Here is a 16,530-nt window from a genome sequence, read left to right as displayed (position 1 = left end):
GTGAGCCGGTGCCACCTGCAGCCTCAGCTTTCTTATCTGATGTATTTATTACTGGCTGACAGGAGTCGACAGGACTGCTCCTGTAGTTGTAGCTCATCCACCTCAGGGTCGGATGTGTCGTGTGTTCTGAGCTGCTGGTCTGCTTACAATTCATATTTTTCTTTCCGTCAGCTCCACCCAGTCTGGTTGTTCCCCTCTGACCCGAGTCCTCAACAAGGTGTTTCACCAGATGTTTCTCTTTTTTTTTTTTTTCATCCTTTTGAACAAATTCAGAGACTGTCGTGTAGAAAATTTCAAGAATGCAGTGGTTCAAAAATACTCAAAACAGCCTATCAGGGACATATTTTCCTACTTCAAGAGTTTGATTGGAACATTAACTGAAGCTCCTGACTTGTATCTGCAGCATTTTATGCGTTGCGGTGTTGCCAAATGATTGGCTGATTGGATAATAGCATGAATAAGCTGGTGTAATGGTGTTCCTGATAAAGTGCTCTGATACTATGAAACTTGTTCTCACTGACATGGGGTTTTCGATCATGGTAAACCCCATTAAACTCACATCAAAGAACTTCATGCCAGGCTTGACAATTGCAGCAATGGCAGCTGCTGACGGACACATGGAGTCCAACTGTTCTTCATTCAGAGATGGCACACCTGAAACCGAGCACACACATGTGAATAAAGGTGGTAGGGACGTGTAAAGACATTTTTTTTAGACAGGACAGGCATAGGTATAAAAGTATGACATAAAACATCTTGAATGTATGTGTGTGTGTGTGTGTGTGTGTGTGTGTGTGTGTGTGTGTGTGTGTGTGTGTGTGTGTGTGTGTGTGTGTGTGTGTGTGTGTGTGTGTTCTTACAGCACTGTTTGCCTGAAGCCTTCATTGTAGCATTTTCAAGCTCCTTTTCCATCTTCTTGAGCTTCTCTCTAAGCTCCGCCTCCAGCCGCATCTTCAGCCCTTCACCCTCAGACACCTTCTTCTCTAGAACTTTACTGGCTGCAAAGACAGTGACATCATTCACATACAGGTCATCAGGGACACTAAGCATATGGAAAGCTACACTTAACATGCAAAAATGGGGTCATAAGTGGCCATTTTTTTTTACTTAAAAACTGTACCTTCGCCTGTGTCTTTCACCAGCTTGCTGAGCTCCTCCACTGCTCTGCTGAGTTCTTGGTTCTTGGTCTCCATGTCTGTCGCTGCCCCCTGCAGCGAGGAAAAAGATGTTACATACTGATTAGGTGAAAGGAATAACATGATACTCCAACGCAAAGATAACAGCTCATATGGAAAATGCCCCCAAATCACTTCTAAATGTATTGTGTACTTTGCAGTGATTCTCACCTTGTAGAGTGAAGACAACTTGACATGAGCGTTGAGCTCATTGCGGTATTTCTCCTCCATAGCACTCTGCTCATCTTTGGCCTGCAGAAACATGCAGTCCACATACACTATGAATATCAACACTTCCTGTATGCATACATACTTATTCATATTATCATTTATCTATCAGTCAATTAATTTCATTATTAATTAGTCCATCATTTGGTCAATAAAACAATTGCTTTACTCTAAATAAGACAAAGTCTTGTACATATTAAGTTCAATACATGCTACTTTTAATTCCACTGGAAACACACACAAAAATCTAAAATGATTGCAAACAGCGCAAAGTGTGTTTCTATGGCACCTGTTGAGGTGCTTTCTTAAAATAAAATCAGCACTAACTTAGTGTTCCTAATGACTTGGAAGAAGGCTAGTCCCAAGTCTGTCCAATCACACCTCATTTTTAGTCTTCTACATCCATCATCCACACATGCAGACATGCTGAATGTAAACGGAAAGAGAACTAACGAGCTACATTTTGTCTAAGATATATCTAAGCAGCAGCAGCAGCAGTGAAAAGTCTTGCGGCACCTCAGAGCTTTAGACTGACTGAAAATCCATCAGATGATTGTTCACAAGGCTCATCTGTTAATTGAAAGTCATTCCAGGTGACCGCCTCATGAAGATGGTATCATATTATCAAAAGTGTGCAAAGCTGTCAACAAGGTAATAAATGGCTACTTTGAGGAAGTTATTGTTTTGTTTACTACATATTTGTCCTTTATAGTGTTTCATAGTTTGGATGTCTCCAGTTTTGTTTTACAATGTAGAAAATAGTCATATAAAGAAACATCCCATGAAATGGTTAGCGGAGGAAAACAGTGTCACTCTACATTACCTGTTTCAGCTTGTTGTTGAGGTCTTCGGCTCTTCTATTCTGGCTTTCACTGGTTTGCTTCAGAGAGATGAGCTGCCTCTCCAGTCTGGTCACCTATTCAATAAATATTACAGAAGACATGAGTGCTGTGGATAGAACAGTAACGTAACCCTTAATTTAGCAACCACTGGTCATACAATGGAGGGGATGGAGGCTGATTAGGATACCATTGGTATCTTTATGTATTTATGACACAACCAGATTAACTCTTGCATTTTTCCCTATGTGTATGCTGTTCGTGTGTTACCTGCTCCTTGCTGCTGTTCAGACCACCCTGCAGCTCCAGTATCTCTTTGCCTTTCTCCCTGTTGGTGTTCAGCAATTCTTCAGTTTTGGTCTTCAGTTCTGCAGTGAACCACTCGATCTTCTTCTCCAGGAGCTCTTTCTCTTGCTCCATGCGCTTCTCCCGGTGCTACAACATACAATAACAGCCAAACTCATTTCTTCACAATCAGGAGTTCTGAGTGACTAACTACATTGTAAGGCACGTCAACATCCATCAGGTTTACCACTGAGCTGTAGTGGTTTCATTAAATCTGGATGTACCTGTACAGAAGCAGCAGACGACTGTATGTCGTCCAGTTTTAACTGCAGCTCCACTTTGACTTTGTTGGTGTCTGTCAGCTTCTCATTCAGACGCCTCACATCCTCTGCAAACACACACAATTCACAAACATAGACCAGAAAAAGAAAAGACTTGCTGTCAGATGACCAGATGCCTACAAAAGGACCAGGAAATTAGTGCATGGGAACCGAAGATGCAGTATTAAAGCCCTTATGTATCCAGATATGCATCTTGTTTCTGTGCATACACCTGATATCTTACCCGTCAGATTTTCCACCTCCTGCGTTCTCTTCTCCAGCAGCCTCGCCAGCTCTCTCTTCTCTGCCTCAATCTCATACTTGGCCTTGGTTTGCTGCAGCCACATTCACAAATAGACACAAATGGCATTACTCACAGTCCCCCTCCTGGCATTAATCAAACTGTGAAATCCCGTCTTTGGTCATCAAAATTACATATTTAGAATTTATTTTATCCAAGTAAAAAAAAAAAAAATCCCCCAGTGCATTTAAGTGACTTAGATCTAACTGTACACCTTCATTCAGTACACACAGATCTATGAATATGGAAATAGTCCAATCCTCCATCTCCGCCCACTCCTCCGCTGCTTGCCATCAGCTTGGTGATATGTAAGGCTCCACCACGCAAGTTAATAGAATTGTTTTTTTTAGGTATGTGATGTATTAAACCCTTTTTGTGGCTGTCAGAATGTCACTGCACTCCCAAAACCGACATACTGAGCCATGCAGTTGACTGCTCTATACTCATATGACATCTAGCACATAATGACACCACATTTCACTGGCGGGGGTCTTTTAACCATCATTTTACGCTGGAAACACTAATATAATTGGCTATAAATTGAGTCGGAACCATAATTCCAGAGGTCTGTTTATGCAGAATAAAAGGTCTAATTTTTATAGCACAAATTATAATTGATAATTTAACCTCTACACTGATCAGAGAATCTCTTTAACACAACCTACATTTCAGAGAAGTCACTTCAAAGTGTATGGGCTAATGAGGTACATGGGTATTTTGACTGGATACAAAATATAATCCTATTAATATTTAGAATAAACTTTGCATCGATGCCAAATGTTATGTGTATGGAAAAGATTAGTTAGAGCAGCATCACATGAAATGTGTTTACAATTTGAGAAAACCACACTGATATTCAGTAGCTACAGCTGTAACATCAAGAATCAGTTGAGGGAGATCAGTGCTAATATCCAGCCAGAATGGGTTTGTTTACCTGTTGCGGGGGTTTGTCTTCAGTGGTCTCTCCCTCTATTCCCTTTAGAGTGCTCAGCTCCTCATCTGCACAGAGAGAAGCATGAAGATGTTCCAGGAGACCAAGAAAATAGGAAGCAGAGCAAGTCACTGTGCTCAAACATAAACATTACATTAAAACTTTATAGTTACAGACTCCATGTGCTTTTAAACCAAACTTTGGTAGCAGCCAAAAGTCACAGCAAATTGGAATTGAAATGAAACTATTAGGATTCATTAGTAGATCCAAATCAGGTGACACTGTGGGAACAGTCTCCTCTGAAAACCATAACTCAATGGGTTCTATTTTACAAATCTAAACACACAGTCTGAAACGCATGGTGTAAGTACATTTAAGAACGTGTTCAAATCCACTTTTTCTAGTTTAACAGTGGATAATCTGAGCGAAAGGAATTACATTTAGTGCCCTATTAATCTAAAGTGTGTTTTGGGTGTAACATGAAAAAAACAAGACTGTAACCTCTATTCCCTTGTATTACCCATGACGGCAGATTTGCCAAGTATTATGAAAGAATGCTTCTCTGCAGAGGAAACAGATCTGCTCAGGTACAAAATAATAATCTTTTACAATGTAATCTCTTCATTTTGAATCTTTGCATGTTTGTGTGTTTCCCTGTGTGTGTAACAAGTGGAGTGTATGTGTGTTGCGCGCATTCCTACGTTACTGCATATTACTATTTTAATAACAAATCCTTAAAGTAACAGTAAAATACTGTTCCACTGGCTTAAAGCCAGGTTTTTGTTGGCCAATACCTTTTTGCCTCAAAGTAAAGCTCCAACAATAGAAGACGACACCTCATTAAAAGACCAACACGCCCATCGGTGCACATATGGGCGCAATTAAATCTGTTAGTGTATTTAAACAAAGTGTTTGCTGGATGATAAAATGACAACTGCATCGGTGTCAAACTTAAAAAAGATGCATACATTGCTTTTGGCACTGTGTTTCAGTATGTGTGTTTTTCAGTGAGCTTTCTGAAACATTTAAACATGATACTTGAGCAGTCTGTCTCTATTTTTCTGCGTCACAGTTATTTACAAAACACATGAAACAATTACTGAACTGCTACTTTGCTTTGTGGTAATCTATACATCACGCAGCATGATGATATGTGTTGTTACAGGGTAAAAAAAACTGATATGACTCCATCTAACACGGTATTATGCTTTAATGGTCTGAATTTGCAATTATAACACTAACCACCTTAAGTTACATAAAAACTAAAGATATGAAAATGTGTGTAAGAAGATTGTGTGTGAAAAACTCACGAAGTTTTATATTTTCCTCCTTAAGAGTCTGCAGGTCTCTGGTGGCAGTCAGGATCTGCTCCTGACTCTCTGCCAGCCTCTTCTCAATGTCAAAGTACTGCTGCTCTGTAGGGGTGCAACATTCAACAGGAATGCATTAATACATGAACACACAAAACATCCATCATATTAACTGCATCAAACAGACATGTATAGTTTACTACATTCTAATACTGTCTGTTGAAAGAGAGCCACCGATTTTATCAGTAGGTGCTACTCAGCTCTGTAAACAGGCATTTTAATGTGCACAAAGACATACACTTTAACTTAATGTGTGTTGCGGTCAATACGGTACATTTTCAGATCTCATAAACAGAAGGTTTTGTCACTATGTAATGCATATTTATAGCTCATAAAGTGTAGGTTTTTAACATTATTGACGACCACTGAAATGTTTCTTCTCAACCAGCAAAAGTTGGCAATCATCAATGAAGTGAGTTTAATTATCGTGAATGTTTCTTGAATTCAGAATTACTGCAATAAATATGTCATTTTTGTTGTGCTGCTTTGAAGAGCATTATTTATTTAGAAAATGTCGTGCCAAAACTTCAATTGAATTTTTTGATTTGATTTTATACACTTTATTAATCCCCGAGGTGAAATATCTTCACTACAGCAGGGGGGCTCTCAGGGGGGAGCTGCTGCAGCAGGCTGCCACTAGCACGGCGCCAGGTAACCTGACCTGAGGTGCATGTTTTTGGATGATGGGAGGAAGCCGGAGAACCCGGAGAGAACCCACGCAAGCACAGGGAGAACATGCAAACTCCGCACAGAAAGGCCCAGGACCGGATTCGAACCCGGAACCTTTTTGCTGTGAGGTGACGGTGCTAACCACTGCACCACCGTGACGCCCCAATTGATAGATTGTAAAATAATGTTTCATCGGTTACTAGCGAATATGGAAATATAACACAGACCTCACAAGACTTTCATGAAATATTTGGGAATTGTTCTTCGTTTCGGCACTAATTCACCACACAGCAGCAGCAGAGCTCACATGTTGCACATGTTACACATGTTGCACATGTTGCACATGTTACACATGTTGCACATGTTACACATGTTGCACATGTTGCGCATGTTACACATGTTGCGCATGTTACACATGTTGCACATGTTACACATGTTGCGCATGTTACACATGTTGCACATGTTGCGCATGTTACACATGTTGCGCATGTTGCGTTTCAGTGTTGCTACAACTCTCTTCCGCCAGTGTTAGCTTTAGCTTGACAGTGTGGCTAACGTTAGCGGGCAGTTGAAAGCATCGCGGATCAGCTCCACCTGTTTCTACCGAATCAACCAGAACAGTGCGGTGGTGTAGTGGAGCAGGGCACGGCGGGTGGAGCAGGGCACGGCGCTCGTCTCCCCGTCGTTCCCGACCTGCTCGCCGGTGTTGTGTCGTGTGAAGCGACCCACCGCTGTCCGCTTTGAGCCGCTCGTGCTGCGTGTGCAGCGCCTCGCTCGCAGCCTGCCGCTCCGCCACGAACCTCTCCAGCTTGTTCTGGACTCCTTTCGGGAGTTTGTTCAGCTCCGTCCGCTCCAGAGCCTGCAGGAGGACGGCCGCCATCTCCGCCTGTCCCCGAGACAAATCAACGCAAATGAACGTACAAACTCGTGAAATCCTGCAGAACGACCCTCCGTCCGTGGATCAGGAGAACCAGCCCGGTACGTCGCACTCATACAGGAGCCGGATGTGCATCAGAAACTTTCAAAATAAAGTAATCATTGGCGATCACGCTAAGCCAGTCATGGAAAAAAAACCCACATTTGTTTACTATAGCTGCGGAGCCATGGATGGATATGCATGTCTGAACCTTGAATTTGTTGGTTTTGTTGACATGTGTATTCATTTATTTTGAAAAAAGAATACACACGTTGGAAGTTTCATTGGTATGTATGTTAGCCGCTACAATGCGTTTACTATTTCTACAATCATTTAAGTTAGTTGCTCTTAAATTAACTCTGCTTTGATTTGCATTCGTCGTCATCACAGTTCTCCAATAAGTGAAGTGACAACCTATGTAATACCCACGACGTTTGCAGTTCAACTCCAGTTTTAGGTGGTTGCGTCAAGTTTTATTTTGAAGAGAAACTAGCAATGTTTGGTTTATTGTTTGTCTCTCGTGACCATTTGACCGCGAGTCTCCCCTTACGTCAGAGACATGCGACGGAAATACGTCAGTGCACAAAGCATTGTGGTAAACGCCGTTTTCGTTGCTCTGCTGACGAACCACTGCTGTCAGAATAAAAAACAACAACCTGCCGTCTCTCTGGTTTATAGTACAACCACAGTCGTCCCCCTCTTTCGGGTATATCCCCCACGGTACGTCACAGTTCTTGCAGTTCACAATGTCGTCTCTTTGACTTGTCTTGGAACTCTGGTGATCTTATTTTCGCTAAATGTACCTCGTAAATACTGGTTAGCTCAAGTTAAAGGGGAAGACAGCTGTTAACCACGCAGGTTAACGGTGGGTTGAAGTTTTACCAGGTTAAACAACTGGTTGTCTTTCAGTCGGCATGTTTGTAGATAACTTTAGAAGTGAAACCTTTGACAAGTCTTCACGTGTCCAGCTGTCCACACGTCCCTTTCCCTCCACGGTCTCACTGCAGACACTCTGATAAAGACAAAGATAAACGTTTGTATCTCCTGCTGATTTATTTCGTATATTTATTTCGTAGGCACCATGGGTCGTGGCTATATAGTAGAAGATGCTGTCGAGGGATATCTGTCTAAACTCTGTGAACAACAAGCAGGTCCAGTCTCAGGCCTGCTCATCGGACAGGTAAGGGACATCCTATGGTGTGGTAGTAGTGACGTGGTGTCCTGATGTGTTGAGTATATTATGGTAGGACTGCAACTACTGATTATTTTCATTATCGATTTAGGTGCAGACTATTTTCTTGATGAGTTCATTCAACATTCTGTCCATTAAATACCAGAATAAAGTGAGAAATTAACCTTTATCATTTCAGTCACAGTCAATACTCTCAGATGGAAATATAATGGGAAATACTGTAGTATAAGAATAATAAATACTAAAAGCATTTGATCATTGATCAAGTAATTCAATTGTGTAATTGTGTATCTCATAGTATGACACAATATGTAGTGGAAGAGTACGCTGCATGTGAGGTGAAGAGGCAGTAATTAATATCAATGACCTATCATTTCAGAGCTCAGCCCAAAGGGCTTTTGTTGTCATGGCAACTCGGACGCCTCAAAGGGACGAGTCCGCTGCAGCGACTGGAAACCCTCTGGACAAGGAGTGGGTCACTGAGCATGCTCGACAGGTAGGCAAAGAGGGCTGAGGCTCTGTCCCGGCACACACTCATGTGATGTGAGTGTTTAAACATGAGCGCGCACGGGTGAAAATGTGTGTGACACAGCAAGCAACGTAATGTTAACTTTGAATGCCTACTTCCAAAGGTTATTGCTTCTCAACAATTCCCCAGCGTTTGCAGGCTTCTAAACTTTTCTGCAGTTTCAAAGTTTCCATTTGTTCCTGGTTTGTAGGTGTCCAGGATGCTACCGGGAGGCCTGTCTGTGTTGGGAGTCTTCATCATCTCTGATGCAGATGCTAAGGACACTCTAACCACACTCCGACAGGTGAGAGTCACATCAACACATTGTTCATAAACACACTCTTATTAAAGCATCATAACAGCGGCAATGTGTGTTCAAGCTGAATAACTACTATTCGCTCGCACCCTCAGTTCCCGCCAGTCATTTCACAAAACATACAGACATATTTTAGATTTTGTAATATTTTACAGAACTGTTTTAATTTTCTAAATGAAATGTTCAGGGGATGCACCCACCTTCAAATTCTGTGCCTTGGCTGCCGAAACACCTGTCTACTTGTAAAACTCATGGAAATGACAGTTTGACTTGTGTAACAGCCTTTTATTCTCTGAATAATTTCCCATAGCAGATTTATAATTTCTGGCTGTGTTGGAACAGTTGGAAGTCAGATGTACAGATCTGATAGGACAGACTCTGATCACTGAAGCAAATCATGTTTCTCACCAAAACCTTGTAGTTCAGAGGGTACAACAACTAACTGAGTTCAGCACTGTGTTGGCGAGAGGGTATTGTATTAAGGATAGCTTGTCACACATGTGTGTTCATTCGGTGCATCCCTCCAACAGCACTTCCACGATGTCCCATTCATGTTTTATATTGCATAGTTTTACACCACCATCATTTGGTTCTAGGAGGTTCCCGATCTGTTTCATCAAATAATGTAGCAACAACATCGCTCCTTTTTGTCCTTTGCATTAACACGGTTTCCTCCTCAAGATACTCTTCCTCAAAGTTAAACTCTGCGACAGTCATTCAGTAGAAATAGTTACTTTTCATTCAAGCTTCACCTCATCATTGCCTCTACTTTAATTATTTGCTAGCTATTTGTTTTGTTGTTCACTAACTAGTATGGAGGTTTTCCAGCCCGATCATCCAATGATCACATACATGTGGACAGATTGATAAAACTGTCCTCCGATCTTAAGTCTGAGAAATCATGTTTATAGACCTTTCAATCCAACCAAGTCATTACAACATTAATGAGTCGTAGTTATTTGTCCTCCATGTTGAGTTTCAAACATCACAGCGTATGAATGCTATTTAGGAGCTGAATGGCGCAGCTTCACTTCAACATGTAAATGCACCACAGATCACTATCAAAACTCTAAAAATATCATAACATATAATGCTAACAAATGCCTGTTTACATGAGTGTTATGTGATGATGTGTCCGGTGTGCTGAGCAGGTTGGAAGTGTACTAAAATGAGCTGAAACCAGTAGGAAGGTATGAACAGTTCACTTCCACCTGCATGAATCTGAACTGGTTGCCTTTAATGTAAATTGAAAGTACAGGGAATTTAAAACCACTAGTATGGTCCTTTAAAGATGCACGTTCAATTATTGGCCACTAGGGGGACAAAACCATCACAGTCAGCTGACAGATTAACTGCCACCTGGTATTTTTTGCCTTGTTGTGGCTAATGTGGTCCACAACCATGATGTGTTTGTACGTCCAGCAGACTCAGAGCAACGTTAGCAATCATTTAGAGTCCAATAATCATCTTCTATCTACTGGTATTTAAAATAAAGGCTTCACTTACAGCCCTGATATGGCATCAGTGTATTTTATCCATGTGGTGTGTGTGTGTGTGTGTGTGTGTGTGTGTGTGTGTGTGTGTGCGTGCGTGCGTGCGTGCGTGCGTGCGTGCGTGCGTGCTTGCGTCTGTCTGTCTGTCTGTCTGTCTGTCTGTGTGTGTGTGTGTGTGTGTGTGTGTGTGTGTGTGTGTGTGTGTGTGTGCGTGCGTGCGTGCGTGCGTGCTTGCGTGTCTGTCTGTCTGTCTGTCTGTCTGTCTGTCTGTCTGTCTGTCTGTCTGTGTGTGTGTGTGTGTGTGTGTGTGTGTGTGTGTGTGTGTGTGTGTAGCTGGCATTTGCAGTGGAGACTCTGATCTCCTCGGAGCACCTGTGGAACCCGGCAGACGATGATGTCACAGACTTCGTCACACTGCAAGTCAACCCTAAAACCAGAAAGTATCCTTATCCCGCAGCCTTTTCATTGGCTCCGGCAGCTGCCGGATACTTTGTGGATATTCTTTAACCCCACACATCAGAACAGTTTGCAGAACGTTTGACATTAAAGATCCCAAGGTTGGTTTGCATCTTTGATTTCTCACAAAGAAGCAGGTTCCATTTGCTGTCATCCCAAACTTAATCCAGTTTATATTTACATTGACATGTGCAGAAGTGCTCTAAAGGCAGATTATTTTTAATGACTTAATGTTTTCAGAAGTTTGGTTCAGTTGTGCTCAAATTATTTGACTGTGATTGATCTGCATTATTGATTAATGATTCAAGCTTGTGACTCACTCAAACTGACTTAAGCTCCAATTTGGACAACGATCTCAGACTTCATATGATATTTAGATGTGCAGTTTTGTGCTATTGTCAAATATATCCATGTGTGAGTGTCTTTGTCTGCTGCTGTTTCAGAGCATGGCCAAGCCAGCAGACTGGAAGTACCAGTCCGGTGTATGTTCCTCCTGGTCCACAGTGTCATGTTGTCTAAATGTGGACATGTTGGTTCCACTACCAGACAAGAGAGCCAGTACAGAAAACATGGACACATGTCTTAAGGTCAGCACACACATTCATAATCATGCATAAATCCTGTTTTAGGAACCTCAATGGAACTGTTTTAATGTCCCTCTTTGTTTCAGGAGGGACTGAAATTGTGGGCGCACCAGATCGAGAGCGCAGTTTTTCTGATTGATGGAAAAAAGCTGCCGGAGGACTCGGAGCTCACAGCAGGACAGGTTGTATAAATGTCGACAGTGCATAAAGTAAATCTAACAAAGGTGTATTTACCCATTGAATGCTACTAACAAGGCAGATTTTGGTGCCTTGCTTAAGGGCTTTAATTGTTGGATTAGAATCTATTATTTCCTACTTTTATGTGCAGAAGGACAATACTGCTGCTTCCTACCTGTCATATGGTAACAGTCTAATAAGCCTGAGCTCCAGAGTGATTTAACATTTTAGGAATCACCAGGAGAGGCTGTTCATGTTTCAGAGGGGTTGTCAGTGAATCACAGGTGTTTTTTTGGCACAACATTAAAAAATAAACCAATCAGAATGTCATTTGCCATTCGCTTGTTTCCTTGTTGCGTTGTGCTCCCGCCTATGGAGGCATATCTTATTATCTTAAAAATGCATCCTCAAAAAAAACCCAGTTAAATCCTGCACCGTTGACAGTCAATCCATTTCCGCTACCTCAAGATATCAATGTGCCGAACCACACCTCGAAAAACCAAACCACCTTCCTGCTGGATGGAAAAATGACAACCGCGATCAAACTTAGCAACGACTCTTGTGTTGCTGTTGGCGCTGCTTTGTGTCGGATGATAGTAGGCAGTAGTGCAGGAGTGATCGTGACAAGTACAAACCCTGACCCTCCCTTTACTGACGAAGTTAAAAAAAAAGACTGCTGTCACTTAATGTAACACAAAACCTGATTATCTGGACCTCATGTGTCTGATGTTTCTCTGCAGAGGAGGAATGTGAGACAGGCATACACAACTCAGCTGCTCATCACATCGGTAGGAGACACACACAACACACAGAAATACACACATGCAGTTGTGTTGCGTAGCTCAAATGAAGCTTCTAAATTCAAGTGAGTGTTGTTGTACGTGACCTGGACTTCTTGTGTGTTAGGATGACCAGAGGTTACCAGATGTGGTCCAGCAGTGTGGAGGCAGTCTGTCGGTCAGAGGAGCTGTCCACAGCAGAGCTTATCTGCACAGCAACAAACCCAAAGCCAGACTGGTAGAGAAGGTAACGCTTTAATACGGCAGGCAAAGTTAAAGGAAACTGAAAGAAGAATCCATCGTTTAGTTTTTAAAACCTTTGTCGCTGACAGCTGCTGAAGAGGGATGTCGTTTCTACGGTGACCACGAGGGTTCAGATGCTGCTGGAGGAGCTGCAGGCGGAAGAGGAGGAGAAGAAGGGCAGCAGCAAAGACAAACAACACACAGGTGAACACACAGAGGTCACTCCACCAATCATTTACTTGTGGTTGTAGATATTTAAGCTTAAGGTCGGGGTTCGTTGGTCAGTGGTCGTGGGTAGTTTTCCAGTCAGCCAATCCCAGCAAAGAGGTAGGATTTACACACTGATGAGATGACCTGCATTGGAAGTTCACCTGCAGGAAAAGAAGAGCCTCCCTTTACAAAAACCCAGTTTAAAATCAACAGCGTGAACAATAAAGAAAATATGAACAGTGAATATAGTTTATGTATGTAAAACAGAGAATGAGAAGTTGCATTAGTAGTTTATGAAAGGCTCCCTGGCTTTTCTACACCCATGGGAGTTTTCCTGCTGAGCTGGTCTGCTGTGACGACCTTATAGTGGCTAATGTCAGCTAATTTTTGCAAAGTTCAGAAGAAGATTACAGTTTAACTCTGAATGAATAAGATGAGATGAATGGCATTGTTATGCTCCATCAGTAACATTTAAATTTGATCAAACAAATTAAAAAAACAACCTCCCACCATGACCATCCAGGGAACTTTACAGCTGTGCGTCAAACAGCGGGCGGGACGGGAAAAGTCTAAAAAAAAGAAATGTATTGAGGTATTTGAAGTTATTAAAAGTTTCATTTTCTCTTGCCTACCGAAGGCATATATTTTAGGTATAAAATGTTTTGGTATCTGACTGGGGTTGTTGTTACCGTAGCAGACCTGCAGCTAGCATAACGTTAGCCACATCATCGAGGAAGCTCTCCTGATGGGTTTTTATTTTAGCAAATATAAATGAAAGAAAAAATAAAAGGAAACAAACCTAATTCTTATATCCTTAAATAAATACAAGATGTTAAGTTCCTCCATCTGTCTCTCTTTCAGAACAATTCAACCTCCCTCGTCGCATCTTTTGTCCAGTGAAGGTTCCCGGGCCGGTGTGTGTGTGCGACTACCAGTTCAGTGACGAGGGTTTGTCTGAGGCCACCGACCGGCTGAAGGAGATGCTGGACATCGACGCAGCCGAGGAAGATTTAGACACAAGACAGGAAATGACTGCTGAAATCCTAAAAAGCGACATTACAGCAGGTGAGGAAAGTGTGTGTGTGTGTGTGTGTGTGTTTGTAAAGTAGAGCAGGCTGATATGACTTCAAATTTGATGCTATATCATGTTTTGGTTTGTTTTGTTTTTCATGGATTTTCGGTTTATAGTGGCCTATTAGAGTCAAGTGTACAAGTCATATGATAACATTTTAATTTCATAATCTCTGTTCATTATTTTCTTCCTTTAGTTGCTTTTCTGTAAAATAGTTACACAGACATTGTTAGATGTTTCTGTCCAGACTTCCTATTACTAACATATACCTGACAGAAATGCTCACAGTTCAGAAGTTGAATTGCAGGACAATAAACACTAGCAAGTGATTGGCTCCGAAGTGGTTGTAATGTCACAAAATCCTTCTGCTATGTACACGTGATAAGCTGAGTGGTGTACTTAGAAAAGCTTTCCTCTTCGAGCAGATGAATGTGTAAACAAACTGCACATGGATCACTCAAACATTACTGTTGACTCACTGTTTGCCCTCTAAGAAGAACATTTCTGTTTTGCAATGTCACATTTACTCCGACTGGAAGGGAAAACACAGATCGGCCCAGCAGAGAGAGGTTTTTATGCTGGTCATGTGTCCACCTAAAACAATCTCAGTCAGGGTTGTTTTTCTACGACAGATTGGATGTGATCAGGCAACAAGTGGTAAACTAAAAGTAGCTGGTGTGATCACCACCAGGAAGCATTGGGATCCAGTCTGCTCAGACCACATTCGGAGGTAATCTAAACGTAAACCTGTCCTGGACCCCATTAAAGGACGCCCTACTCTTGTAAAAAAATGTAAACAGTAAAACTGTCCATGATGCTTTTTTTCACCAAAGGCTCCTTTCTTTTTATTTTAGTTTATCTTGTCTAATTTCTGACACACACGATCCATAGAACTGTGGAAGAGCCACTTCCCTCCACAGTTCATTTATCCACCACAGTGCAGAACCCAAACCGGTTAAATAATCATTAAATTGGACCCAATCTGATCAGGTCCTGACGGTTTAGGCTGTGAATTACAAACTCACAGAACATTGGTCAGATATTTATGAACATGAAATATGTTATACATTTCAAATAGACAGCACAATAAAATTAGGCTGCAGTAAGTAAAGACATCTCAATTTGTTAAATGCCTGTTCTGTATGTGGTCACGTGCATTTTTACGTATTTACGTATAACTATTTGCTATAACTATTCATGTACATAAATAGCGGGGAAGTTAGATTCGATAACAAGTGGTCACTTGAAACATGTGGAGACGCATGATAATGATAAGTGTGCACTCACGTAAGCTACTGAAGAGCTGGCTTCATTGTATATCATTATTATTATTTTCATTTTGACAGCTAATCAGTGGGTTATTTTTCAAATTAATCTGATGGTAAAGAATTGATGAGTGCACACTTTCATTACTGAGCTGTTGGTCCTTGACCTGAGAAACTCTCCTTCTCACTCCTCCACCGCAGCATCATATAGGCTACATTCACTCTAATAAACAGGCTTCTTATAACCTTGAAAATATGCCATGGAAGAATTGCGATACCTGCAAAGCTGTATGTGAAGGATTATAACTAGTTTATTAATGGTGTAATTTATTGCTCTCACTTCCATTCTCTAGCTAATGCTTTCAAAATCTAGACTTGGGTTACTACAGGTACTGTAGTTTACAAACCTGTGTGTTGTGTGTTTTCAGAGCCCACTGTGGAAACTGTTAAAGTGCAGGAGCCCAAGAACAACACCTACATTGGTAAAGTATTTCTCACTTGCAGTTAAGACATAGATCAGTTGTGGCAGCTAGTTATAAACACATGTTTTTTTTTTCATTCAACCCTTTTCCCAGCTTTTTGATTCAACTTGTTATGGTATTATTAGTGTTCAGGCCCCAGCTGGCAATAAGAACTGAACAAACTCATTTACTATAATATATTAATCATTTAACACTGAGAGTTATTTTTTTAAAAGAGTATGAAGTGGATATATACATGCTTGTGTGAGCACTGTCCTGATTCTCCTCTTCATTGTTTAGGTGTTGCCATGGCTACTGCTGTCACTCTACTTGCCACTGCTGCCTCGATGCTGTACCTCAATGACAATTGAGACAGTTTGCACACACTCAAATAAAGTGTTTCATTTTGAACATTTCTGCAAGAGTCTGTTGGTTAAATCAGAAAAGAAGAAATAGAAATTCAATCCCGTTTCCAAAAAAGTTTGGACGGTGTGTAGAATGTAAATTTTTTAGATGATGTGAAAATCCTGTAAACCCGTAATTGATTGAAAATAGATCAAAGGTGACATATCAAATGTTGAAACTGAGAAATTTGTTTTGTGAAAAATATATGCTTATTTTGAATTTAAGGCCAGCAACACATTTTTTTAAAAGTTGGGACCGTGGCAACAAAAGACTGGAAAAGGTGTGTAATGCTAAAAGAAACACCAGGAGAAACATCTCACAACTAGGTTGTGCCA

At 41.3% G+C, this 16,530-nt stretch overlaps 2 protein-coding genes across 8 annotated transcripts in view; one reads left to right on the top strand and one right to left on the bottom strand.

Moving 5' to 3' along the window:
- tpra (translocated promoter region a, nuclear basket protein) overlaps positions 1 to 7,090 on the bottom strand; it is a 32,869-nt gene extending 25,779 nt beyond the window's left edge. For all 6 annotated transcript variants that reach the window (XM_069715827.1, XM_069715828.1, XM_069715831.1 and 3 more), the window contains exons 1-11: positions 6,848 to 7,090; positions 5,390 to 5,494; positions 4,083 to 4,147; positions 3,092 to 3,182; positions 2,812 to 2,915; positions 2,513 to 2,677; positions 2,227 to 2,319; positions 1,347 to 1,427; positions 1,121 to 1,208; positions 861 to 998; positions 560 to 654 (exon numbers count right to left, since the gene is read on the bottom strand). In XM_069715827.1, coding sequence (XP_069571928.1) covers positions 560 to 654; positions 861 to 998; positions 1,121 to 1,208; positions 1,347 to 1,427; positions 2,227 to 2,319; positions 2,513 to 2,677; positions 2,812 to 2,915; positions 3,092 to 3,182; positions 4,083 to 4,147; positions 5,390 to 5,494; positions 6,848 to 6,998 — 1,176 coding nt within the window. In that variant the 5' untranslated portion in view covers positions 6,999 to 7,090. The remainder of the gene's footprint in view (positions 1 to 559; positions 655 to 860; positions 999 to 1,120; positions 1,209 to 1,346; positions 1,428 to 2,226; positions 2,320 to 2,512; positions 2,678 to 2,811; positions 2,916 to 3,091; positions 3,183 to 4,082; positions 4,148 to 5,389; positions 5,495 to 6,847) is intronic.
- A 554-nt stretch (positions 7,091 to 7,644) lies between these two features.
- odr4 (odr-4 GPCR localization factor homolog) lies at positions 7,645 to 16,205 on the top strand. 2 transcript variants are annotated; one of them, XM_069715888.1, is made up of 14 exons: positions 7,645 to 7,754; positions 8,111 to 8,214; positions 8,606 to 8,722; positions 8,946 to 9,038; positions 10,877 to 10,983; positions 11,064 to 11,100; positions 11,443 to 11,586; positions 11,670 to 11,765; positions 12,501 to 12,548; positions 12,667 to 12,786; positions 12,872 to 12,986; positions 13,854 to 14,057; positions 15,758 to 15,811; positions 16,091 to 16,205. In XM_069715888.1, exons 2-14 carry the CDS (start codon positions 8,116 to 8,118, stop codon positions 16,159 to 16,161), a joined length of 1,305 nt encoding a protein of 434 aa, XP_069571989.1. In that variant the 5' UTR covers positions 7,645 to 7,754; positions 8,111 to 8,115; the 3' UTR covers positions 16,162 to 16,205. The 2 variants fall into 2 exon arrangements, with proteins under 2 accessions (XP_069571989.1, XP_069571990.1); XM_069715889.1 differs by lacking the exon at positions 7,645 to 7,754 and adding an exon at positions 7,821 to 7,899.
- The last annotated feature ends 325 nt before the right edge of the window (positions 16,206 to 16,530 follow it).

This window comes from Brachyistius frenatus, unplaced genomic scaffold (assembly GCF_029030835.1).
Source record: "Brachyistius frenatus isolate BFR_SWC_R1_liver_20210118 unplaced genomic scaffold, ASM2903083v1 Contig_149, whole genome shotgun sequence".
Lineage (NCBI taxonomy): Eukaryota > Metazoa > Chordata > Actinopteri > Embiotocidae > Brachyistius > Brachyistius frenatus.
The sequence above is the reverse complement of the archived record's forward strand: the minus strand, read 5'-3'. Positions and strand labels throughout refer to the sequence as shown.